The sequence below is a fragment of the Garra rufa genome, chromosome 24, assembly GCF_049309525.1.
Source record: "Garra rufa chromosome 24, GarRuf1.0, whole genome shotgun sequence".
Lineage (NCBI taxonomy): Eukaryota > Metazoa > Chordata > Actinopteri > Cypriniformes > Cyprinidae > Garra > Garra rufa.
This window is the reverse complement of record NC_133384.1, coordinates 3,428,328-3,455,781: the sequence shown is the minus strand read 5'-3', so window position 1 is coordinate 3,455,781 and position 27,454 is coordinate 3,428,328. Positions and strand designations below refer to the sequence as shown.

The 27,454-nt window shown below is 40.4% G+C and overlaps 1 protein-coding gene across 1 annotated transcript; it reads right to left on the bottom strand.

The window, feature by feature from the left end:
* Positions 1-760: 760 nt before the first annotated feature.
* anxa13 (annexin A13) lies at positions 761-24,262 on the bottom strand. Its single transcript, XM_073830761.1, has 11 exons — positions 24,165-24,262; positions 20,057-20,132; positions 19,796-19,890; positions 19,541-19,711; positions 19,398-19,431; positions 9,273-9,352; positions 8,945-9,013; positions 7,170-7,271; positions 6,961-7,036; positions 2,352-2,464; positions 761-1,888 (listed from the first exon to the last, which is right to left on the bottom strand). Exons 1-11 carry the CDS (start codon positions 24,177-24,179, stop codon positions 1,769-1,771), a joined length of 951 nt encoding a protein of 316 aa, XP_073686862.1. The 5' UTR covers positions 24,180-24,262; the 3' UTR covers positions 761-1,768.
* Positions 24,263-27,454: the final 3,192 nt, after the last annotated feature.

The following is a 27,454-nucleotide window of genomic DNA, read 5'->3' as shown; positions in this document are numbered from 1 at the left end:
AAACAACGCAATATACAATTGTTTACACCCTTGAAAAATGTGATATTCCAAGCGGTTGATTTCTTTCAAATTTCTCACAGACCTTTAGGGTCGTGAGTCAAACAGGCCCACCAAGTTTCGTTCCGATTGCCCCCTAATAACCTCTCTTAAGCTCTTACATATGCGTTGGCAAAGATATCTCTTTCTGTTTAAAAATTATAGCTGTTTTAGTAAAGCCAGCCCTGCCCCTTTTGAATGTTTTGGCGTCCCTTTGCAACAGAGAGTCGAAAGTGAAACATTTTTTAATAATTATTGACATTCACTCTCTAGAGAATCTTCCTGCACTGGTATGGTTCCGATCGGGCAAATAACCAAGGACTAGTTTGCAAAAGTAGTCTTTTCAAAAAAAGCTTAATACCCCAACATTTTGCCAGGGTAACAGACAAATTCATCCAGTGTGAGCCAAGGATTTTAACAACATAAGACACTAGAGTCTGCGACTAATGGTTTAGGAGTTATGAGCATTTTCATACTTTCGATCACTGTAATGCCCCCATTAGGCCGATTAGGTGAGCCTTGGTGACGTAGACAGTGTGAGTACTACCATTCCTCTAAGTTTCAAGTCTCTACGATTTACGGTTTGGTCTGCACAACCAGTTTTACATGAAGACTGCTGATCCTTGACCATTATAACAGTTAAAATAGGGTTTCAGTGCTTTGTGCTTGAACCCCTAATAAGCGAAGAGAAAATTACACAATAATAATAATGCTAGTCATCCAGTAACAGTAACAGCTTTATTTTATTCAGTTAATCACTTTATAGAGTACAGTACAATTGTGTTAATGCGGAACATACTACTTCAGATTCAATCTCATGTTTATTCAAACAGTTTCATTTAAATATTCATTTTTCAAATAGTAAGTCCTGCAATTTAGTTATACCAAATGACACATGGGCCCACGCATTATAGTGAATGTGTGAATGTTCTTTATATTAATCTGCTAAAACACATTTTTGGGAAAACAGCAGAAATCTGCCTGTATTCTTGTGTTAAATATATATTAAAATATACTGTATGTTCTATTAAAATATTCCATGTAAATAATATAAATACTTTAGTCTTGTGTTAGTTATAACAACATACACTAATTGGGTGAGTAAAAACTGATTCAGTAATCCCGATTTTTTACCACAGGTAGACAAATTGGCTGCACTAGTCTCATAAATATGCAATTGTTTTGCAGACCGTAAATGTTACATTGAAATTTTAGCATTCCACTGTGCTTCACAAAGTCATTCACATACATATTCAGATTTCACATTGTCATGCACATTTTGAAACAGCGAAACTGTGAGGTTTTAGTGTGGCAAAATACTGGCATATCACGACTGCTACTGGACAGAAAACTTCTCAAATTCTAATTTCTATAATGCAACAATGTTAATCCTAGAAAACCACAAGACTCCACTTAAACAATTTCAACTGGCCAATTTTGCCTCAAGAATAAGGAATGCATGTTTGTGTTTGTGAGGACAGCTGCTCATGAAACCTTTGAGTGGTTTTATATCTTATATCTTTATCGTTTCTTCATAATATATATGGAATACATATCAGTGTAATAAAACACTGACATTAAACATTTTGCACTTAAAGCTTGTGTTACTAATTCTCCACTTTAAACTAAGCTTTATAAAAACATGTTTGTAGACAACAGGACAGAAAATAAGTCAGATGTTAGTTTGCCTTGATTGTGAACCACCTTTTGAAGCACTTGGATTGTGTTTCTCTTAATGAAGGATGGCCAGCAGGAGGCGCTTGAAATCTCCGCCACATTCCGAGCTGATGGCTTCTTTTAGACTCACATCATATTTCTCCAGGTACATGTCTTTAATGGTCTCCAGATCAAACTATTCAAAGAGAACAGTGTCCATTACAGGTTGTTTAATAAAATGGTCTAATCTAACCTCTGTGTAAATACACTCATATACTTTATGCTAAATATCATAGAGGACCTGCTACATTTCAAACATATGTCAATAAATGCAACATGTTTCTAAAATGTTTACGTTCCGAGGCAGATTGCAGGCAACAGCCATTTTAGCCCTGCCACAAAAAAAATAGGAACCATAACAAAACTGTAATTAGAATTGATGTGATGATTTTTTTTTTTTTCAGCAGAGAGGATAGGCCTAGTTTGTGTTTTGGTTTGTGTCATTGTGTGTAATGTAGCAGGTCCTCTATGAAATCTAGTTTGTGTGTAATATCCCACAACGCAATGCGTTCTTGCGACTAACCAAAATATACTACCATTCAACAGTATGTTTATTACATTTATATTAAAGACGATTTTAATAGATTAAATTATTATACCTCTGAGCGACACACAATGATGCGGATGAGAGTGTCTTCATCAGTTCCGGCACCTTTCATAGCAGCATTCAGCCTCCGGGCAAAGTATAGCTGGGGGTTCTTAGCACACCTCACTGTGGATTAGATGGGACGTGTTAACCAGTTGGCACTGTAGAATTACTATGCAAATAATCAAAACAGGAAACTCTAATATTGTTGTACAGTTGAGGTCAAAAATTTACACCCCCCTTTCAAAATCTGCAAAATTTTACCAAAATAAGAGTTTGTTTATTTAGTACTGACCTGAATGAGATAATTCACAAGAGAAAATAATAGATGAATTTATAAAAATGACCCGATTTGAAAGTTTACATTCCCTTGATTCTTCATACTCGGTTCTTACCTGAATAATCCACAGCTGAGTTTTCTGTTTAGTAATAGTTGTTCATGAGTGCCTTGAAAAAACACAGCTGTGGATCATTCAAGTAACAACACAGTATTAAGAATCAAGGGGATGTAAACTTTTGAACCAGGCCATTTTTATAAACTACTTTTGTTTTCTTGTGCACTATATGTAAACATCTTTTATGTGAAATACCTTATTCAGGTCAGTACTAAATAAATAAAAAATATTATATATATATATAAACTTTTATTTAATTATATAGCATATTCTAAAAGGGGGATGTAAACTTTTGACTTTAACTGTATTTTATCATGGCAGTTTGTTTACAATGCACCCAATCTGTCACGTGTGAGAAAGGAGGTCTGGGTCCAAATGCAGGGAAGAGATAGTTTAATAAAATAATAACAAACTAAACAAACAAAACAAAAAGCCAACACGGCAGAACACAACATAAACTCAAATGAACCAAACAGAGAACAAGGTCTAAGGCCAGGATAAACAGGAACACAGAGCAAACAGACAGTAGACATAAGACAATGCAGACCTGAAGCAGGAGTGAGAAGTGAGAGTTCTTATAGACCAGATAGTGAACAGCTGTGAGTGAAATCAGTGCTAATGACAAGACAGACGTGAACAATCAGGGGAGTGCAGTGCAAGGGGAACAGCGACCTCGAGAGTCTGAGGGAAGACCCACAGCCCCGATCATGACAGTACCCCCTCCCTACGGAACAGCTTCCAGACGTTCCCAAAGTCTGGAGGGAGGAGGAACGGAGGAAGGCAACTCAGGGGGAGGGATGGTGGGCCAGGCCCGTGCAGCGGAGTCCCATGGACCCGCCTCGCCACCCGAGGAACGTGCGCGGTCACCACCACGTCAGAAACAGAGAGCGCAGTCGCCTCCGCGTCAGGAACAGAGAGCGCGGTCGCTTCCGCGTCAGGAACAGAGAGCGTGGTCGCTTCCGCGTCAGAAACAGAGAGCGCAGTCGCCTCCGCGTCAGGAACAGAGAGCGCGGTCGCTTCCGCGTCAGGAACAGAGAGCGTGGTCGCTTCCGCGTCAGGAACAGAGACGGCGGTTGCTCCGCGTCAGGAATAGAGAGCGCAGCCGCCTCTGCGTCAGGAACAGAGATCGCGGTAGTCTCCGCGTCAGGAACAGCGAGCACAGCCGCCTCCGCGTCAGGAATAGAGAGCGCAGCCGCCTCTGCGTCAGGAATAGAGATCGCGGCCGCCTCCGCGTCAGGAATAGAGAGCGCAGCCGCCTCTGCGTCAGGAATAGAGAGCGCAGCCGCCTCCACGTCAGGAATAGAGAGCGCAGCCGCCTCCGCGTCAGGAATAGAGATCGCGGCCGCCTCTGCGTCAGGAATAGAGATCGCGGTCGTCTCCGCGTCAGGAATAGAGAGCGCAGCCGCCTCTGCGTCAGGAATAGAGAGCGCAGCCGCCTCCGTGTCAGGAATAGAGAGCGCAGCCGCCTCTGCGTCAGGAATAGAGAGCGCAGCCGCCTCTGCGTCAGGAATAGAGAGCGCAGCCGCCTCCGCGTCAGGAATAGAGAGCGCAGCCGCCTCTGCGTCAGGAATAGAGATCGCGGCCGCCTCCGCGTCAGGAATAGAGAGCGCAGCCGCCTCCGCTTCAGGAACAGAGATAGAGGCCGCCTCCGCGTCAGGAACAGAGAGCGCAGCCGCCTCCGCGTCAGGAACAGCGAGCACAGCCGCCTCCGTGTCAGGAATAGAGAGCGCAGCTGCCTCTGCGTCAGGCACGGAGATAGCGGACACCGCCGCGTCAGGAACGGAGATAGCGGTCACGGCCGCGTCAGGAACATCACAAGTGGTCGCCGCCACATCAGGAACAGATTGAGCGGACGCCCTCTGTCGAAAAAACGCCTCTGCCCTCGCCCTATAGTAGGGGCGCTTCCGCGCCGCCTCAGCATTAAGGGCATCCATCGCCGCCAAACAGTCAAAGCGAGCGGCCGATGCCGCCTCCACCTCCTCAGAAAAAAAATTACTCCCTGCTGGACCCATCTGTGAGGTCTGCATTCTGTCACGTGTGAGAAAGGAGGTCTGGGTCCAAATGCAGGGAAGAGATAGTTTAATAAAATAATAACAAACTAAACAAACAAAACAAAAAGCCAACACGGCAGAACACAACATAAACTCAAATGAACCAAACAGAGAACAAGGTCTAAGGCCAGGATAAACAGGAACACAGAGCAAACAGACAGTAGACATAAGACAATGCAGACCTGAAGCAGGAGTGAGAAGTGAGAGTTCTTATAGACCAGATAGTGAACAGCTGTGAGTGAAATCAGTGCTAATGACAAGACAGACGTGAACAATCAGGGGAGTGCAGTGCAAGGGGAACAGCGACCTCGAGAGGCTGAGGGAAGACCCACAGCCCCGATCATGACACAATCAGGGCCCATATTCACAAAACATTTTATCTTAGCACTAAGCGTTCTCCTAAGCAGTAAAAGTTTTTAGCCAAGAGTTTTCTCTTAAAACCTATTCACAAAGCTGCTGAGACAAACTTTTACTAAGGAATAGAGAGAAGAGTAAGGGCAGGGTTGACCTCGTTGCTATGGATGATGTCAGCATGCTTATTAACCATGCACACAGTGATTGGCTGATAGGGGAGGAGTCTCTGTCAGAGACTTATTCATAAAATATTGTAGAGGGCAATATAATGTTGCAATGTTCAAATAAAGGTTTAAAAATAAAGATGTTGCCACTAATGTCAATTAAAGTCAATAATTAAACAAGTATATGTTCAGCTAATTGTCAGCCTCTTACATGTGTGCTTCTCATAAGCAATTAGCAGATATGCATATATGCATATAAACAACATTTGAATTGACCGACTAGAATAATCATGGCTGATAGTAAGACATGCAAATGTAAAAGAAAACCAAACTGGACTTAAGAACATCTTCTGTTATGACCCAACCTGTTAAGGATATAATCAAAGAAAAATATGGAGTATGGATAACCTCCAAAAAACAACAACAAAAAAAAAAAAAAACATATGTGTGCCAATAAATGCAACGTTTTCCTAAAATGTTTACATTCCGAGGCAGATTGCAGGCAACAGCCATTTTAGAGCTGATAAAAAAATAAATAAAAACCATTACAAAAATGTTTAATGTTTTTACTGGTTAAAATATAAATTATATTGGTTTTAATAGTAACTGTAATGGTGCCTGTTAATCTCTATTGATAATTGGTCACCTTCTATTGGTGGCTTGTTAAAACCACTTAATTCTAATGGAATATGTCCCAAAAAACAGTACAGGAAACCATTTATTAATGGTTTTAATGGTTAAAAGTTCATGGTTTGTAATGTTTGTAGTGGAAACAATCAGAATTTCTGTGATGATTGTGTTTTTTTCAGCAGAGAGGATAGGCCTAGTTTGTGATCTGGTCTTAGTGGCTTAGGAGTTCTCTTCACTACTCCTAATGTTTCACAGACTTAGGAGCTAGTTTTAGTGCTAAAATGCTTTGTGAAATACTCTTAGAGCCAAAATTTAGGATTGACACGCCCATTATTTTTAAGATTTTCTCCTAAATCTGCAAGTTATGCGCTACTTTTAGCCTTAAAATGTTTTGTGAATACGGGCCCTGTGTTTGCATATAGTATAAAGAGATAGTTCAGGCAAAAATGAAAATATACTGAAAAAATTACTCAACCTCAGGCCATTTAAGATGTAGATGAGTGATTCTTCATAAACAAATACAAGAAATTTAGCATTACAACACTTGCTCACCAATGGATCCTCTGAATTGATGCTGCCAAAATAAGAGTCAGTTAAAAAGACACCTTGCCTGAATCAGGATGGAAATATGCATTGATCAAGCACCGTTTACAACTGAAAACAGTCTCAAACATTTCAAAACAAATATGTTGGTGGATAGACTTTTTCACTGAAGGAAGAAATCATATGGATTATGGACTGGCATTTTTTTGCTTAAAGCAATGGTTTAAAGTTAAAATGCCTTTATGATGGATTTGTTCATTACAAACACACATCTTTTCACTTCACAAGACGTTAATTGATGGAGTGGAGTCCATCTCATTCTGACAGCACCCATTCACATTTATTCTGTTCTGATGAAAAAACAAACTCATCTCCATCTTGGATGGCTTGAGGGTGAACTGATCTCAATGAAAAAGGGTGAATTCCCAAAAAAATAAATCTGCATTTCTTGCTTTTTTTGGACAAAGCCTGTGTTTAATACAAACCAAGTGTGGTGTAGCAGTCCTTCAGAGTTCCGGAGGTTTCCTTATCGATTGCATCCAAAATCTCTGTCCCAGAAATCTGTTGGAAGACAAGATGAAATACAGTCTTAAAGCCATCCAGAACTGTTATACATGATCTAACACAACTTATTGTACATATTGTACTAAGTTACTGCCTTTAGCTGAAAGAACAGAACAGAAACAGAACTCACGGCTTCATAGGCTTTGAATGTGGCCTGCAGTTGTAAGTAGTTCCTGGTGGCCAGAATGTAGCTGAAAGTTGACTCTTCTGTGCCAAAGGAGCCCTCTCCAGCCTTTAAATTAAAACATATATTAGTAAACACGAAAAGAACTGGATGTGTGACAAAATATTAATATCATTATTTTGTCATAAAAATACACCAGGGTGATCTCATTCATTTAGTTCTTGTGAGTTGAGTTCTTGTGAGTAAAAGCTAATAATCAATTAAATAATACAAAATGTAAAAATGAAATACAATTAAGATTTTTTCTTTGTTTACCCGAATGATATTTAACCATTAACTGACATCAGAGAACATAAAAATGAATAAATATTACACACTATCATTCAAAACATTGTGGTCAGTAAGATTTTTATTTATTTATTTATTTAAATGCTTTTTATTAAACTTTCTGTTCATTACAAAATCCTGTAAAAAAAAAAAAAAGATCAGTTCCACAAAAATATTAAGCAGCATAACATTGACACTGATGATAATAAGAAATGTTTTTTGATCAGCAAATCAACATATTTGAATGATTTCTGAAGGATCATGTGACACTGAAGATTGGAGTAATGATGCTGAAAATTCAGCTTTTTAATCACAGGAATGAGATACATTTTGAAATTATTATAACATATAATAATATAACATTTTTATTTATAATAATATTTCTATTTCTGTTATTATTTTTAATGAAAAAAAATAATAAATATTTAATTATTTTATTAGAATATTATTACAGATTTTCTTATTGTATTATAATATTATTATCTATAATATTATTAGAGATTATTTAATGAATAATCAAACAAATGCAGCCTTGGTAAGCATACAGACTTCTTTTAAAAGCATTAAAAATTACCCTCCAGAAACTTTTGAACAGTATCATAAATTCAATAAAAATCACGCTAAAATTCAATATTCTGTGAATCTCAAAGAACATGTAAATGTGTCTAAAGTTACATGCAAGTAAAATAATAATATTTTACATGTTATCCACACATGTACAGTCAAACATTTTTTAAAGTCTCTTTTGCTCACCAAGCCTGCATTTATTTAATCCAAAATATAGCAAAAGTAGTAATATTGTGAAATAAATGTACAATTTAAAATAACTGCTTTTTATTTGAATATATTTTAAAATTGTATTTTATTTCTGTGATCAAAGCTAAAAAAAAAATTAGGATTAAAAGGAGTAGAAAGTTCCAAAGATCAGCATGTATCTCGTAACATTAAACTATATATCATACATTATACACAAAATGATATCAATTAATACTTTTATTTAGCAAGGATGCTTTAAATTGAGCAAAAGTGATGATAAAGACATTTATAATGTTAGAAAAGATTTCTATTTCAGATAAATGCTGTTCTTCTGAACTTTCTATTCATCAAAGAAACCTGAAGAAATGAGCATATTAGAATGATTTCTGAAGGATCATATGACTGGAGTAATGGTGCTAAAAATCCAGCTTTGAAATCAGAAATAAATTACATTTTAAAATATATTCAAATAGAAAAACAGCTATTTTAAATAGTACAAATATTTCACAGTTTTACTGTTTTTGTTGTACTTTGGATCAAATAAATGCAGGCTTGGTCAGCAGAAGAGACGTCTTTAAAAAAACATTAAAATCTTACTGTTCAAAAACTTTTGACTGGTAGTGTATGTTTCTAGATGTGTGCTAAAACCAAGTTACACTTATGAATATTTAAATGTGATTGTGTTGAATGTCTCCTACTTCAAACAGAGAGACGGCATCTTGCTCTGCCAGCACTTCGTCAACCTCGTAGCTCTCGTCTCTGTTGCCCTACAAGAGAGAAAGCATTGACGCTCTTGACAGAGAGAGTGAAATCCAATCTTAGTCACGTCACTGAATCCTGCTTCTACTTATCTAATGAAAGGGGATCTGAAGCACTGCCAAGCTCCATTGCTCTATAGGGACAGGAGGAAGAGGGAGGGGTACTAAACACAGGTCCACACTGAGGGCTTTATGTCGCTCAGGACTGCGTAGTAGTCATTTTGTAAGACCTAAGCAACCATTTTGATTTAGAACGAAGAGGATTTACCTCGAGAAGCAATGTTAGCAGTCTCCTAACATCCCCACTGGTGTCTCCTTCAATGTCAGCGTCCAAATCCCTTTCATGCACTGTGGACAACATAGTAGTACATAGTAGTAGTTTGCTTAATTTGATAAAACAGTAGATAAACTGTTCAAAGTGAGGAAAAACATACTGTGATCATGTAACTGTGATTGTGACTGTACATTAGGGAACTGATGTTGCTATTTGGTTGCTATTCTGAGTAGGTGGATGCTTATTGGACCAGTAAAGCCCACCTTCAAATCTCAAATGTTGACCTTTCATAGAGTCTGATGACACTTTTCACTGTTATAACATCTTATTAACATGCTATTAAGTTTCTCTTTCTCTTGATATTTTTATTCTGCCTTTTGTAAAGGCCAATTGAAAATTGGCGAGTGGACGTGCGCGCTGGCCACGCCCCGTACATACGGGTATATAAGATGGCGGCGCGCACCACTCAGTCAGGCTTTTGCTGAAGAGCCGGGAGAGCCCAGCGTCAGCGCGACGCCAGGGGCGTGGCAGGGGAATGTAACGTCTCCGTTCCCTCCTTCAGGGAACGAGGGTTACCTTCGTAACCTAGACGTTCCCCCTCAGTCGAATCACTTCGGCGTAACATTTGGAACTTAGACCCATGGAAAAGGCCACGACCCTGACACCGTGTTACGCACAACGCCACGTGCCGGCAGGTCTTCCCAGACGTGTCCGCAGGCGGTCATTGTAACGTAACCTTCCCAATGCCCTGAGGCCCAATAAGGGGGGCCTACAGGGATGCCAGTTGTACTGAAGCATGGGTTGGGGGGGGAGCACATGGAATTCGTACATGTGGAAATGAGAATAATTCAATATATCCATAAGGCTTCTTAGGGATACACGAGGGAAACAGCGGTCTCCTCCGCTGGAAAATATTGAAAAGTATAGCCACAACCTGCGGGGCGAAGGAGACCCAGGCAGGATCACAGCCAAGGACTACTCCGCATCTAGCCCTGACTGCGGGGCATGGAGGACCCAGGGTTCACCGGAGGGAACATTCTGGGAGATAGCGCACGGATCCACGTGGGAATGGCGCAGCAAGCCGACACCAGCCGTCCTCCCGCTCGCCTGAAGTCTTATGTTAAGACACGGGAGGATACGGCCTCTGCGCGGAGGTTGTAGAACCTAGCGAAGGGATTAGGTGTCGCCCAGCCCGCAGCTCTACCGATATCTGCTAGTGAGGCGCCATGAGCCAACGCATAGGATGAAGCAACACTCCTAGTGGAGTGGGCATGAACACCTAAGGGGCATGGCTCTCCCTGATATAGATAAGACAGGGAGATGGCATCTACCACCCAATGAGCCAACCTCAGTTTGGGGACAGCATTCCCTTTCTGCTGAACCCCGAAGCAGATAAGCTGCTTGGTGCGCCTGAAGTGCCGAGTGATTTCATTTTCACATATTTATAGACACAACATCGCAAGGCTGGGTCTGCCTCCTCCAGGGCAGAGCTTGCAGGTTCACCACCTGATCGCTGAAAGGCGTGGTGGGGAACCTTGGGCACAATAACCGGGCCGGGGTCTCAGGTTGTAACGTGAGAGTCACCGGGCCCGATTTCTAGACACGCTTCGCTGACAAAGAAAGGTTGTAGGTCTCCTACCCTCTTGATGGAAGCCAGGGCAGTCAGGAGCGCTGTCTTAATGACAGGAATTCTAGCTCGACTGAGGCCAGTGGCTCAAATGGAGCGCCCCGCGGCCCTGAAGGGCGACGGGGGGGTCCCAAGAGGGTATGAGGTGCGGTCTGGGCACCTCTGAGGGACCTCACGACCAGTGGGTGCTTACCTACTTTGCTCCATCTACTGCATGTGATATGCGGCTAAGTGGCGGCATATATACCGAGAGTCGAGGGGACAGCCTGCGCTCCTACTCTCCTGCAGGAAAGGAAGCACCACTGCAATCGTGTATCTCTGTGCCTCTCAGCGAGAGGAATGCCAGCAAATAGACCTCATCTCAGTGCGTAAGCCTGCCGGTGTCAAGGGAGCTCAGTACTGAGTGATAGTTTGTATCACGGCCTGTGGAAGGCCGGAGAGGTCTACGGTGTCAAACCGTGCCCTTACAGGGAGGGACTGCCGCGAGGGAATGGTTACTAAGACCTAAGTCCGGGTGGGACATCCTTGTAGCGCAACCTACAGACTTACTCCTCGTTGCTGGGGGAGGGCGTACTTGGGCCCCGGAGGTCAGCTGTGTGCCAGTGTTACTCTGGCAATGGGAGGAATCGGAAGGGCGAGCTTTTTTTTTTTCTTGCTTTTTTTCTCTTTCTTTTTCTCTTCGGATGTGGCTAGGCCTTACCGATATAACTCCAACTAGCTGCGGGAAAACGCCAGTCCGGAGTGAGCCGAGATGCCATGCCCATCATGGGACTCTATCGTGCTGAAGCGGTCTCACATGAAACAAGCTTAGCGGCAAGCGGCTAGAGCTGTCATGTGCCCCAGGAGCCTCTGATTTTGAGAGGACTGCTGTATTGTGCCTGATTAGCTCAGGGACTACAGCACTGACTGCGCGCTCTTGGTAGCAAGGCGGGCCGTCTTGTGGACCGAGTCGGGCTCCCGACCGAGGAAAAGAATTCCCTCGGTTGGCCTGAAGGACCAGATGGCGGGGGTGCCGAAGCACCAGGTCCCTGTATTCGCACAACGGAACTCATGAGTGGGCTGGTAAAGCACCAGTCGAAGAGACGGTTGAGACGCGAATTCCTGTCTGCTGAAGAGGGGACAGGGGAGCTCCCATGGCCTAAAGAAGGCAGGAAGGAGGGGGACTAACCAAATGGAAGCACCTCGCGCTGAAGTGCTCGATCCCCGGGGCAGACCGCAGAAGGGGTGTGCGCCGGGGAAAGATCGAGATGCGACAGCGGGTGCCCTTCAGGCTATTGGCTGCGACCCAGCCCTGGAGACGGAAACGTACTTGTATGTGCTTCGTCGTGAGCATGTGTGCCGACAGCCCAAGAAGGGATCGGAACAGAGCTCCATCCAGGGCAGATGTTAACCCACCACTCTAACTGGACACGTGAAGTCAGGACTCTTGTCAAATCCTGACCTCGTCCCGGCTGGAGGGACAGGCTGGATCGCGTCCTTCGCCAGTAGGAACGCGACCTCCGCAGGCAGAACAGAGGCACGCCTGCCGAATAAAGAATGTAAGGGGTACCTCTGAGTCTGGGCGGACGCCTGGAGCCGGGCCATACCGTCCGTATCAACCAGCGTAGTGGTATCAAGGGAACGTTGACCGACGTGACCGAGGTGGGGCAGCCTAGGGAAAGACAGGGAAGGAGACAAAACCCAGAAGGATAAACGTCCTGGAGAAGTGTCTAACTGCACTAAGCAGTGCTTACCTTCTTCCCTGGTTCCCGCGCTGGCGACATCCGGTCCCGAGTCTGGTTCCGAGGAGTGGAAGTGCTGCTCAGGAAGGAAATTCGGGGCCGGGGCCCCGGAGGTGAGAAAGTCAGGTCTTTCTGTGATTTCAAATGAACGGCTAACTCCCGCTTCCAGCGGGAGTGCCGACAGAGCAGCTCTCTCGACCTCCGGGGTGCTCGCATCAGGGACGCTTCGAAGCTCGCCTGCGAGAGTCTTCCCTCGCAGGACCCTGAGAGGCGAGCGGCGTCCCTCTCCCACGGGCAGCTCGACGTTAGGCTGCGAGTCCTGGATCGTGTGGCTCAGCAGGGGACGGAGCTGGTTTCGGAGCCGCGGGGGGACACCCTCGGCGACGGGCAGGCGGAGACGGGGGCCCAGGCGGCGGAATGGTAACTTCGCGGCGGGGCAGGATATTTTTGGATGGCCTCCGTCTGCCTCTGAACCGTGGAGAACTATTTTCCTCCTGTGGAGCGCCAAGGAGACGCCCAGCCCGAATGGAGGGGAGGCGTACTGCTCTGGCATCTCGACGGGGGTATGCTGATGGGTGGAAGATCGCAGGCTTTTGGGGCCGGCGGTACGTTCGACGCCGCTGAGCGAAATCCTTCACGGTGTCGCCGAATAGGCCGCTCTGGGAGATGGGAGAGTCGAGAAAGCGAACTTTGTCGGCCTCCGCCATCTGGGCCAGAGTCAGCCATAGGTGGCGTTCCTGGACCACGCAGGTGGACATCACCTGACCAAGGGAACGCGCCGTGAACTTAGTGGCCCGAAGGGCGAAGTCAGTGGCGGCGCGGAGTTCTTCAAATACCCCTTGTCAGGACCACTCTCGTGCAGGTCTTTAAGTGCCTGCGCCTGGTACACTTGCAGTGTTGCCATGGCATGCAGGGCAGTGGCAGCATGTCCAGCGGCATGGAAGGCCCGGCCATAAGGGCGGATGGAAGGGAGACGCGGAGGGCCCCGCCAGGTGGCCGTGCCCCGCGGGCAAAGGTGCACCACGACGGCGCGCCCGACCCGGGGGACCGCCACGTACCCCTTGGCTGCCCCGCCAACAAGAGTGGCGAGGGGAGAGGAGCTGGAGCGCGCTCCAAATGAATAGGGAGCGCGCCACGATTTTGTCAGCTCCTCATGCATGTCCGGGAAGAACGGGACCGGGGGGGAGCGTGGCGCCGGTGCCCCCCCCAGGAACCAGTCGTCCAGCCTAGAAGGATTGGCCGGAGGCTCTTGGGGAACCTCCAAACCGTTCCCCCCCGGCTGCCCGGAGAAGCATAGCCGACAGTTCGACATCAACCTCCGGAGGGGCAGCGACCGCGGGTGGGCGCTGCGCCGTGGGAAGAGATGTGTCACCGTCTGACTCTCCCTCTGATGCTGTGACAGACATCTCATCCTCTGCAAGAGCACCGAAGGAGACGCTCGGCCCGCCAGGTGGGGAAGCGTACTGCTGCGGAAACTTAACGGGACCACGCTGAGACAGAGAAGTCCGCAGGGCTTTATGAGCCGGCGGAACGTTCTCTACCATAATTTGAATGCCCCCCCCCCCCGGGCCTCACCGCAGTGGCCGAAGCGCATTGGCGGCTCAACGGCTGACCGCGGGAGGGAGGCGGGGGGAGCCAGCTCGCGAACGAGCGGCGGGACTTCAGCGTGGCCAAGGTCATGCTTTCACCGTGTGGGCATGAACCATTCGTGAACGCCGCCCCAGCGTGCTCAAAGCCTAAACACGTGAGGCAGCGTTCATGTCCGTCTGCTGAGGAGAGGAAACTACCACACCCAGAAACGCACGGCCGAAAAGACATTCTGAAAAGAACGTCTGAAACGGCCGCTAGAAATTGCTCTTTTGTGATCCTGGTTGCCCAGGGAGGCGCCGCGGGGGCAACCGTGCACTCGCCGGGGCTGCTCGCTGGAAATGCAAAGGCTTTATATGGCCGTGAAAACGGCCGTCCGCAGGATCACGCTGGCGGCTGCCAAACAATGCTCTTTCTGTGAAACACTCTTTTAGTTTTGGCAGCGCACCAGCAGGAGGGAGCATGAACTCTGAAGAACTCTTCTTAGTAGTAGCAGTCAAGAGGACCGAGGTTCAGTCCATCGGCTCTGAAGCAAAAAAGTCTGACTGAATGGTGCGCGTCGCCATCTTATATACCCGTATGTACGGGGGCGTGGCCGGCGCGCACGTCCACTCGCCAATTTTCAATTGGCCTTTTTAATAAGGCTCAGAGATGATCGGTCTCTCAAGCGAGATCCCAATGTAACGTCGAAGTGATTCGACTGAGGGGGAAACACAGATCAATATTATAACATAATTTAGCACTTTTATTATGTTGTATGTTTTTTTATTATTATTATTATTATGCTGTATAGATGAAAGGAACATAAAACATAAAAAAATACATAAAAAAGCCCAGACCTCAACAGCCTAACGATTTTAACTAGTTATCTATTTAAAAATACAAAACAAAACAAATAAGTTAATTATTAATGCTAATAATAATTATTAAGTAATGCACTACATACCTTTAATTAGTTTTAGATTTAATTTGAAAAAGTCAAATACTTTTAAACACAGCTTTTGGACATATGTGTATGTACACATTTACAAAATATTTTCATGGAATATAATCTTTACTAATGATTTTTGGCATGAAAGAAAAATCGGTAATTTTGCCCGATACAATGTTTGTATTTTTGACTATTGCTACAAATATACCCATGCTACTTATGGCTGGTTTTGTGGTCCAGGGTCACATTTGAAAAGAGATGTTTTGCATTTGACCTACACTTAAAGGATTAGTTCATTCCAGAACAAAAATTTACAGATAATTTACTCACCCCTTTTGTCATTCAAGATGTTCATCTCTTTCTTTCTTCAGTTGTAAAGAAATTATGTTTCTTGAGAAAAACATGTCAGGATTCCTCTCTATAATGGACTTCAATAGTGCCCCCATGTTTGACCTTCCAAAATGGGAGGGTCTTATCTAGCGAAACGATTGGTCATTTTTCAAAACAAATTGACAATTTTTATACTTTTTAACCTCAAATGCACATCTTGTCTTGTCTCTGCGATGTGCATGTGTAGTCTGTGTAATACGGGTCAATCAGTAACTGTCTTAAACAGGAAAAAAACAAGAGTTCACGCAGACATCGACAAGACATGCGTTCGAGGTTAGAAAATATATAAATTCTAAGTTTATTTTAAAAAAGATGGTTTTGCTAGATAAGACCGTTCTCCACGACTGGGAAGAGCCCTTTGAAGCTGCATTTAAACTGCATTTTAGAAGTTCAAACTCGGGGACACCGTTGAAGTCCATAATATGGAGGGAAATCCTGAAATGTTTTCCTCAAGAAACATAATTTCTTACTGAAGAAATAAAGACATGAACATCTTGGATGACAAGGGGGTGAGTACATTATCTGTAAATTTTTTGTTCTATTTGATCTATTTTGACATAGGCCTGACAGATGTTTTGTCCTGTTCTTTGCTATGGTTATCAGTGATAATCATAGCAATTTCAGTAGTGACTCACGGAACAATTCAGCAAATTCACTCCTGTAATTGTATGTGTTTGTCACTCCTGAAACTCAGCAGTATACGTGGATGTAGGTTCTCTTAGCAGCTTGACAAACTATAAACATTTCTTCAAATCATGAATGGATTATATGTGCCCCTGGACCACAAAACAAGTCATAAGGGAAAAGCGTATACATTGTCAGAAAGCTAAATAAATAAGCTTTCCATTGATGCATGGTTTGGTTAGGATAGGATATTTGGCAGAGATACAAATATTTGAAAATCTAGAATCTGAGGGCGCAAAATCAAAATATTGAGAAAATTGGCATTAAAGTAGTCCAAATGAAGTTATTAGCAATGGATATTACTAATCAAAAAGTTTTGATATATTTATGGTAGGGAATTTACAAAATATCTTAATGGAACTTGATCTTTAGGTTTCTTAAGCAAGTATTTTTGGCATAAAAGAAAAAAAAATTATAATTTTGATCCATACCATGTATTTTTGGGCTATTGCTGCAAATATACTCATGCTACACAAGACTGGTTTTGTGGGTCAGGGTTTTATATATATAAAGAAAATTAGCAAAGATTGCTTCCTTTACAGTACGACTAACTGAGCTTTAATGTGAAACATTATAATAAATTAATAAAAATTTTAATAGCTTATTTATATTGAGTGAACGCTTTGTTATAATGGGAGGATGTGAGACTGTGTAGAAGTCAGTTAATTTGCACTAAACAGAAACTTGGTAAGTGTTTTAAAGGGGCTTTGAACTGAGAAACCAAAATTCCATTGATCTTTTGACATATAACGGTGTGCTCACACGGGGCGTCAGCATCAACGCTTGACGGAAGGCGTGGCTGAAGTTTGGCACTGACGTCATGGTCATAGCAGCGTCAGCCAATGAAATTAGATTCACGGGTCCAATACACACCAGATTCACAAACGGCCTCTGCCACCTCCTTGATTGCCCGCCGCAATAATGAGTTTCTCCTCCATTTTAAAATTTATCCTCAGTTTGCTGCTCTTGAATAGGATGAACGTGATTGGCTGCCGCGTGGCTACTGTATTTGCATAGAGCGATCGTGATTGGCTGACGCTTCCGTCAGCGGCGCTTCACTGGCGTTGCTGGCGGCAGAAGTTGAACAATTCTCAACTTCTGCCGCGAGCAACGCCAGTGAAGCGCCGCCGACGGAAGTCAAAGTCAATGGGAAGCGCCAAAAAGTCGGTGCGTTCACAATCCGGATTTGACGCTGTAGTGTGAACGCACCCTAACGGTGTGTTCACACTACAGCGTCAAATTTGCGCTCAGTGCCGCTAGCAACGCTACAACGCCACTGCTTTGGGGAGTGTCTAATTTAGGGCTGAGCACACCTCTGAAAAACAATGTTCACACCCTATTTATGTTCCATTGTCTTCTTTTAACGGCGGTTCGCAAACGAAACTGTAGCGTATAATGAAAACATGCAAAGTACATTTACTTTTGCGTGACTTTTTCGATAATATGTGATTTCAGTTCAGTAATCCACCAGTTTTGGAAACACGCGTCATAGTCTTTCCTTGCCAACTTCTCACACCGATTGGTTGTCGCCTGGCGTTTTGTGCTCGAAATTTGCATAAAGTTGAGGAATGCCCAACCTTTTGACGCTCTCTGCTGCTCTCAACGCTTTCTCCGCGCCGCTTCCAATCCCAAAATGCACCACACGACCGTTTACGCGCAACTTCCATATGAATGAATTGAAAACGCTCGCTTCGCCCCGCTCGCTACGTGCCAGTGTGAACGCACCGTAAGAGGTCACCTAAAAACACACTGCAAGTTTCAGAACTCAAAACTTACTTGTTAGTCTAAAAACAGCTTATATTGTCACTTATACATTCAGAAAGTCTTATGTGTTGTGGACATTTACACAAATATCAGTCATTATTCAGGTGGCGACATTACATTTGACAGGATGATTAATAAGTATCATGTTTGTATGTTCACTGATTCTCTGATGTTGGTTATCGTCACATGAAACGCAGGTAAACAAATAAAATATTTCATTTTTATAGTACTTTTTTTGATTGATTTTAAAATGATATTTTTTTTTTTAAATATTTTTAATGATTTAATTAATTATGAGCTTTTCATTAAACCCATAAACCCCCTGCAGTTTCTTCACAAACACCAGGTTTCAGAAACCTTGAGGTAATATAGTGTTTAATGCACTTCATGTTGTTAATAACAAGAAATGGAATACATTCTTACTCTTTGTATTTTTTATATCAATATTATTCCATTTAAATCAATGGAATAAATGAGTTAGGTCAAAAGTAATCTAAAAGTAGTTTGATTACATCAGTAGTTTGATTACATCACATTATCTAAAATGTGTAATGTAATGGATTATATTACTAACTACAATTTTTGTCATGTAATTTGGAATCAGTAATGGATAACAACTTGTAAGTAATCTACCCAGCTCAGATTACTTCTAAATTATGTTTTTTTTTTTTGGTATAAAAATCTTGATAACATTATAAGTGCACCTCAGAGAACAGTACAAAATAAAAAAATAAAAAACTGAGGCGGTTCATTACCCCTTCAAAGGATATTGAGTGAATTCTGACTATCCTAGAGTAAACACTTCTGATTGGCCCTTGCTTTTAACAGACATGCCTGTGATTAGCTACAATAATCAATGCTGCAAAAACATGTTCTAAATAGAAACCTGTGCCTTTGTAGAAACCAGTGCCTATACGTGCAGCGAGTACAGAATTCATTTGGAATTCATTTCAATTCATTGTACCCCTTCACCAAATTTAAAAACTCATTGAATCTTTACGAATCATATATTCTGGATTCAAAACAAGTTTGAAATCTGGCTTTCAAAAAGGAAATGATGCTAAAAATGCTCTGGGATGTATAAGATTTTCAGGAAAAACTCATTTTCACTGTTAAAAAAATGTCACATGTCAACGACATAAAAACCATGTTAGACCAACAGAAGCGCAAATGCTGTTTTATTTAGACAAAGTTGTCTGGACAAAGAATTTTCATATTTCCTTTGTAAGGTGAACGTACATTCAGAAATAAAGATGTCATAGTTCTCTTCACATTATAAGTGTATTATTTTGAGTAAAAAAACTAAAGTGAACCATTTTTAAGACAATAGCTGAGAGAAGTTAAAAATCTAAATGCATTGTGTTGAATCTTTCAGTTTAGCACTGCTTAAAGTATACTGGTTAAATCATTCTTACCATGGGCGTAGGTTTCTCTTAAAGTTGCAATATCCTGTTAGAAAACAAAAAAGGAAATGATTTATTTCATGGACAAACATTTGTCCCAGTTTTGGGACTGGTGACAAACACAGGAAATTGCAGAGCTTTTCAAATTAACATACAGCATTAGTAGCAGTGCACAGGATCTCCACCAGGACATCCTCATCCGTGCCAGCGCCCTTCATGGCCTTCCTGAGCTCTTTAGCAGCAAACACCTGAGGAGGGTCCAACATGGCAATGATGGCATTCTCAAAATTACCAGACAGCTCCTTCTTCAAAACCTCCACCAATTCCTTCAGAGAAAACATAAATCTGTGAGTGCATGCCCACCACTTTCCAAGTTGAAGACTACTTCTGTGATGTTTTAGAATACTCACATCATCATATTTCTCAAAGTACGCATGTTTGATCTCCAGCCTCTGAGCTGCACTTCGATTGGCTAGGACGTCTATGATGGCTTGCTCATCAGTTCCTTAAAAATTAAATAGAAAGACCACATATGTTTCTTCTAGTGATGAAAATATCCAGTAATTAGCAGACTAACTATAACTACATGTAGAACTGTAATTACATAGGAGATTCATTTGATAAACAAACTGAACGGTGATTACAACGTAAGACTGACTTAAGCATCTTACCGAAACCTTTGCAGGCTTTGCGGATGGCCTTTATGTCAGCAACTACATCAAAGTCTTCATAAGGAACAATGGTTGGCTGTCAAAAAAAAAGCAAAGAGAATAATTTCAAATGTTCAGCATGTTTGATACTGTTCACAATAAATGACATACAGTTAAGGTCAAAAGTTTAATAAAATATTTCACATAAAAGATGTTTACATATAATCCACAAGAGAAAATAATAGTTGAATTTATAAAAATGACCCTGTTCAAAAGTTTACATACACTTAATACTGTGTGTGTGTGTGTGTGTGTGTGTGTGTGTGTGTGTGTGTTTTTTTTTTGTTTTTGTTTTTTTTTTGTCCTGAACAGTTTAGTGTGCTGCTAAAATCCTTCAGGTCCCAAACATTTTTGTGCATTTGAACCCTTTCCAACAATGACTGTAAGATTTTGAGATCCATCTTTTCACACTGAGGACAACTGAGGGACTCATATGCAACTATTACAGAAGGTCCAAACGCTCACTGATGATTCAGATGGAAACATGATGCATTAGGAGCCAGGGGTGTAAACTTTAGAAAAAAAATAAGATGTGTACATTTTTCTTATTTTGCCTAAATATCATATAATTTAGTACTGCCCTTCAGAAGCTACAGAAGATACTTACATGTTTCCCAGAAGACAAAATAAGTTAAATTTACCCTGATCTTCAAATTCAAAATGTTCATTGTGTTTCCTTCTGGAGCATCAGTGATCATTTGAACCTTCTGTAATAGTTGCATATGAGTCCCTCAGTTCATACAGTCATTGTTGGAAAGTGTTCAAATACACAAAAATGCCGAAAACCAAAGAATGTCTGGCCCCAGAAGGATTTTCCTGAAGAACAGTGGGCAGAACTGTTCAGGATAAACAAGGGACTCATGAACAATGATCACTCAAAAAAACAAAACAGCTGTGGATTATTCAGGAAACAACACAGCATTAAGAATCAAGTGTATTTAAAACCTTTAAACAGTGCCATTTTTATAAATTCAACTATTATTTTCTCTTATGGACTATATGTAAACGTCTTTTACGTGAAATGTCACATTCAGGTCAGTACTAAATAAAAAATAACATGCATTTTGTATAATCCCTCTTATTTTGGTCAAATAATTAAAATTTTTGCAGATTCTAAAAGGTGTATGTAAACTTTTGACTTCAACTGTAATTAAGTAATACAAGCCCATCACTAAATTCATGTTTTAGCATTCAACAGTTGTGAATCTTGCTCTACTCATGACACTAGCAGTCATTATTAGATTTGAGGACATACAGTATGTGTCAACCATATTAAACATTGACCATAATTTTGAATTTAATAACAAGTCATGTTACAACTACTCCTGCTATAGCAAATATTTAAATGTCACTGTTTAGTAATACTGAAAAATTATGGAAAGCAATTCTTTCAGCTATTAAGATGAATATAACATGTTTAAAACAAATAGAACCAGTGTTATGATTAGTTAAAATGAGTTAAATCCTGTTTATTAAGGCTGACCAGATTGATGATAGAGAAGTTTCATCTAGATCCTTCCACAAAATAATTGTTTCTTACAAATGCTAAAGATTTAAACATCCTAAAATATTTTTTACTCTTGTAATTAGGGATGCACCGAATGTTCGGCAACCGAAATTAAGCAAATAAGCGAAAAGGCCGAATAAATTATACCGAACAATGACGTGACTCGATCAAATAGAGGCGCGCACTAATGCAGCAAACATGTCGGCAGTGTGGAAGCATTTAAAACTGTCCGAGAAAAATGCAAAAAACATTACAAGCACTGACAGCAAGAGACCGCGTTTAGAACCGCGTTGCATGTCTTCCATAAGAAGAGAAAGGGGTGGTTGTTGCTGGTTACCGTATGATGACCGAAATCGTGAAATGGCCTTAAACCATTAGTAAATACACTACAGAACGTTATGTTGTCTAATACACGCACAAATTGTATTTATTCTGACAGTGTTGTGAGCTCCTTAGCCAGGGTTCAGTCCAAAGTGCAAGGAAAATTTGCTGTCAGCAAAAAGTATTAATGAGGTCTTCTTGCGAGTTTCCGCCAAAATAAAAGTCAACATTCATAAATGTTAGTATTGTAATTTTAAAAATGGCCAAAGACCATTATGGTTACACTTTCTATGAAACCCCTATTTATAATACATTATACGTGTATTTCTAAGGCATTATAATGAATGCATAATGCATTATAAAAAAGAACGTATAATATGTTACATCATGAATGATCATAACAATAATTATAATACATTATAATACTTGAGTATTTGAGGTTATAACTTTTAAGATTATGATTATTCATAACACACAATGGACGCCATATTAAATCTACTTAATTTATAATGGACTATATCATATTACATTTGTTTCTTACATTATATTATGTTTTATTTTGATGGTCCCCTTAGTCTATTGCCTATAAGATTAAACTTTCCAACTACATGTCAACTAACACTCCTTAGAGTATTAGTAGACTTAGGTTAAGATTGGGCTAGGTAGAAGGTTCTTAAGTTAAGAAAGTTACTACTAAGTTAATATAATAGTTTGTCTTTTGGGGAAACATCAAAATGTAGTGTAGCATATATTTAGTATACTACTAATAATAATTACTGCTAGCTGACATGCAGTTTCAGAGTTACTTATCAAAAGCTGTCTAAAGGGTACTATCAAAATAATCAAACTGATAATACAAATGTGTCATATTACACATTCATCTGATCTGATGCTTGATCTTAGGGTTTTTTTGGGAAATATTATTATTATTATTACTTATAAGTGTTCTTTGTATGCTTTAAGTAAAGTGACATGAGTAACATGGCAAGATATGAGACTTATAATACGCTATAGGTAATCATATTCTTAAAAGCTGTAACCAAAAATAAGTAAAAATTATAATGCATTCAAACATTAATGAGATGATATAACATACTATAAGGTTTTTTATAATGCATCATGCATTCATTATAATGCCTTAAGAATACCCTTATAATGTATTATAAATAGCCAACGGGCTTCATAGAAAGTGTTACCCATATGATTTTACTAACTTATTAATTTTAGGTTAAATTTTGCTTTGTTGGTAGGCTTTAATGTCTAATAGAATGTTAAAAATGTTAAGTGTTAAATATTTTTTGTACCGTTTTGTAATTGATTTCTTCTATGAAAAGCAAGACAAAACTGTAAAAAGCAAATATTGGCTATTTAATTTATGCAATGGTGAAAAACATGGCAAAATACATGGGGGGAAAAATGAAAACCGTGTTCGGCAATCGAACCAGTGTGTAATTTTGTTCGGCTTCGGCTAAGAATTTTCATTTCAGTGCATCCCTAGTTGTAATGGTCCTAAAACACACCCTTGATAAGATATACATTTTCTAGTATCTATCAGTAATTTAACAGTCTAGAGATAAACAGATATAAATAAATTCAGAATTTGCACTGAGCATCACACTTTTAGTGACTAAAGAGGTTTATTGTCTTACTAGCGCCCCCAGTCTCCCCCATATGAACAAAAGCCAGGCTCAGGAATGCGAATGCTAAGTAATCCCAGATGGAGGCCCCTTCACAGGCTAAAATGAAACTGAGTTTGTCCCAGCCTCCTCCCAAAGCTTCCTCTGACTCATTCACATAACGGGTCTCTAATACAATCCTTCCCTTTAAAAAAAATCATATATAGGCTAATCTAAATAGCTGCATCACATATTCGAAAAGTAAAAACATAAACGGATATTTTACACTGAACAATAAAAGCAATCCTAGAAAGCTCAGGAAAGAAACATGAGACGCATAACACGGCATCACATTCAGAGTTCAGCCAAAGGGCTGCGGTTGTTAAAAGCATCTTGGCAGTAAAAAAAAACGCAGCCCAGATTAGTGAGACATCTTAACTGTCTTTATTCTTTTTTCTCTATATACATTTTTCTTTCCTCCTTTTTCAAACCGCATTGAATTAATCGATTATGCGACGTGTCCCTTACAAACTCCACGCAGGATGTTGAAGTAACTGTTACATCGCTCTGACGTTGACGTAGGTAAGGTGCGCATTAGCGGACAAAAATGAAATGAAATACTCACTTGACAGTTTCCCATTGTGAGAGTTTCTGGTGTTTGATAAGCAGATGATCTGACCGCTGTCCGAACTGCAGGCCACACGCGCAAGAGTTTCTGTAAGTGACGTCAGCACGCAGGGAAATAACGGGATGGATTTTAAACGTAAGGTTACTCATGAGAGCATTTAGCATCTTGCCATATAATCATCTATACATATTTTACATTGCTTCTGCATATATTATAAATATTAATTATAAATGGTATATTAATAAACAATATGATTATGTAATACTAACTTTTTTCAAGCAGTAATACATATTAAAACAACACACATGACCTCAAGACCTAAAATCATATATGACAAACTGTCATTTAGTTACTATATTCAATTTTCAAAACTCAAAACTGATTAGGAGACGCAAGAATACAATCTTTAATTCGTTTAGCACCTATAGAAAGAGAAAGGGCGCCCTCTACCGAACAATCTGGATGAGCAGTAAACGTTTTAAAAATTACTATACAAGTGTTTGGCTCTGAATCTAGAAACAATTAGGGGAAAATGGGGTGAGTTGTGCCAGTTTTTACTCAAAGTGACTTTATAGTGAAGCCATGACAGTAATCCCTCCAATTTAAGCATGTACATATATTTCACTTAACATCCCGCTGGCACAACTTAACCCTGCCCCTTTGGCACAAATTACCCCAGACCGACAATTTTGAAAGACTAGCTTGATCCCACAGTTTAGAGCTAATATTATGCTAACTGTATAGACTCACTGTGTAGCCTACTAAAGCACTAAAACATGTGTGAAATATTTTCAAACATGTATAAACATATAAACTACTAAGTGCGTTCAAGCAGTTTACATCACATTTGTGTCAATGAAGAGATGCAATTAAAATATCTTTTATTTTGCCTTATTATATCCTTTATTTCTGTTGAAATCTACTAAAAGTTGTGGTCATTATTTATTTTATTATTATATTAGTAGTAGTAGTAGTAGTAGTACTGTTTTTGAACAGTAAGATTTTTAATGTTTTTTAATTCTCTTCTGCTCACCAAGCCTGCATTTATTTGATCAAAAGTACACCAAACCAGTACAATTTTACAAATGTTTTTTACTATTTAAAATAAGAGTTTTCTGTTTGAATATATTTAAAAATTAATTTATTCCTGTGATGTCAACGCTGAATTTTTAGCATGATTACTCTAGTCACATGATCCATCAGAAATCATTGTAATTTTCTGTTTTTCTGCTCAAGAAACATGTATTATTATTATTATTATTATTAGGTTTCTTTGATGAATAGAAAGTTCAGAAGAACATTTATAGCATTTTTATGAAATAGAAATCTTTTGTAACATTATAAATGTTTTTTTATCATCACTTTTGCTCAATTTAAAGCATCCTTGCTAAATAAATTATTAATTTCTCATTTACATGTAAATGATCCTGAAACAATGTACTCAACTGTTGTAAATAATAATAAAAAAGGTTTCTTGAACAGCAAATCAGCATTTATTTAAATGATTTCTGAAGGATCATGACTGGAGTAATGATGCTTAAAATGTAGCTTTGATCACAGGAATAAATTACGTTTGAGAATATATATTTAAATAGAAAACCGCTATTTTAAATAGTAAAAATATGTCACAACTTTACTGTTTTTGATCTACTTTGGATCAAATAAATGCAATAAATTGAGAAAAAAAAAAAACTTTTTAAAATAACATTACAAATCTTACTTTTCAAAAACATTTTGACTGGTAGTGCATATTTCATCAATATATTACAATCATCAGCCAGAAAACATCTGAACATTTACACACAAAACAGAGGTAAAACATTTTATGATTGTCTTTTGAACTCAAAAATACAAGAGAATATTAGGTTTAGGATGTGTGTTTTTTTTTCTTGGGGGAACAGGAAATGTCTTATGTGCCACTTATCAAAAGAATGTCTGAAAATGACCTTGTTCTCTTTGACTTGGTTAAAGAGAATGTCATGCCCTCCTAAGAGACTGAGAGTTTGATACTGGCAGTTGCAAACATTCTACCGAAAAAATAGTCAGACAGTTGTTCCAGGATAGCTGATGAATCCCATGGGACCTGGTTGACCAGCTTCCCTTGATTTGCAATGCGTGGCTGGTGTCTTTGGTGGAACTGTGGTGAGACTTGGCAAGGCAGTAGATATTGTTTGCCTCCTCTGGCATGTCCAGCTGTGCATACAAGTCTTGGCAGTAACCACCACCCTTTTTACTGCCAATTTCGGTGATCGGTATCATTCCAAATCAACACCCAATAGTGCACTCCACTAGGTGTTGAGTGCAGTTTCTTTTCCTTAATTACCTGTCTCAAATCATTCCAACACCACGCTTGCTTGTCAGTGAATATTTGCCCTGCCTTTGTTCCTCCCACAGTTGTTTCTGTTCCACTGTTCCAAATAATCTCCACTGTTTGATCATGACCACAAAGCTGGTCAGTGCAGCTGTCATCTTGTTTTTGTGCATGTTCAGATTCCACCACTTAATCTGTTTGGGCCTATTAATGGCATCTTTTTCCCATCACAGGTGGTCCATTTGGATGTCCAAAGATGCTGTCATATGGGGTCAGTTTGATTCATTTCTGGGAACATTTCAGTTACATTGCTTCCTATGCAGGGTCAGAAAGCTCTCAGATTTCATTAAAAATATCTATCTTTGCGTTCTGAAGATGGATGGTTAGATTGTATGCATTCATATTTGTGTCAGCTTCCCTAGTAGAATGTCCAAACATCAGTATAAGTGAATGTCAAAATTCAAATTACGCAATTTTTTATTAAAATTCAATTAAAAACAATTTATTTACTAAAATAAAAATACTCAAAGTTAAAATGATCATAATGATAATAGAAACTTTGCAACTACTGTATATTCTTTGCAATCATGTCAAATCATATCTTTAACAGAATCAGACTTACAAAAGAGTGTGGTACATGTATGTAGGCATTGGTATGTTGAGTAACTTAAATAATGTGGGTGTACTGCCTGTGGGTGTACGTACAGATTGTATAAAACATTTGACAGCATAACAATCCATACTCAATGTTAAAGACCCCATAAAAAACATACAGATCTGGCCATTTAAAATGCGCGCGGGAAGTAAAGTGGTCTCGCGTGACGCCGGTGTATTCCAAAGGAACACGGAAAATACAATGACATAGGAAAGACATGATCAGTAGGGGGCAGTCATGTAACGCACTGGACTGGAGCAGGCTGAAAACATTGCTGCAAACTAAAAGGTACGGTAACCTGGAGGGGACACCTTCGGTTCA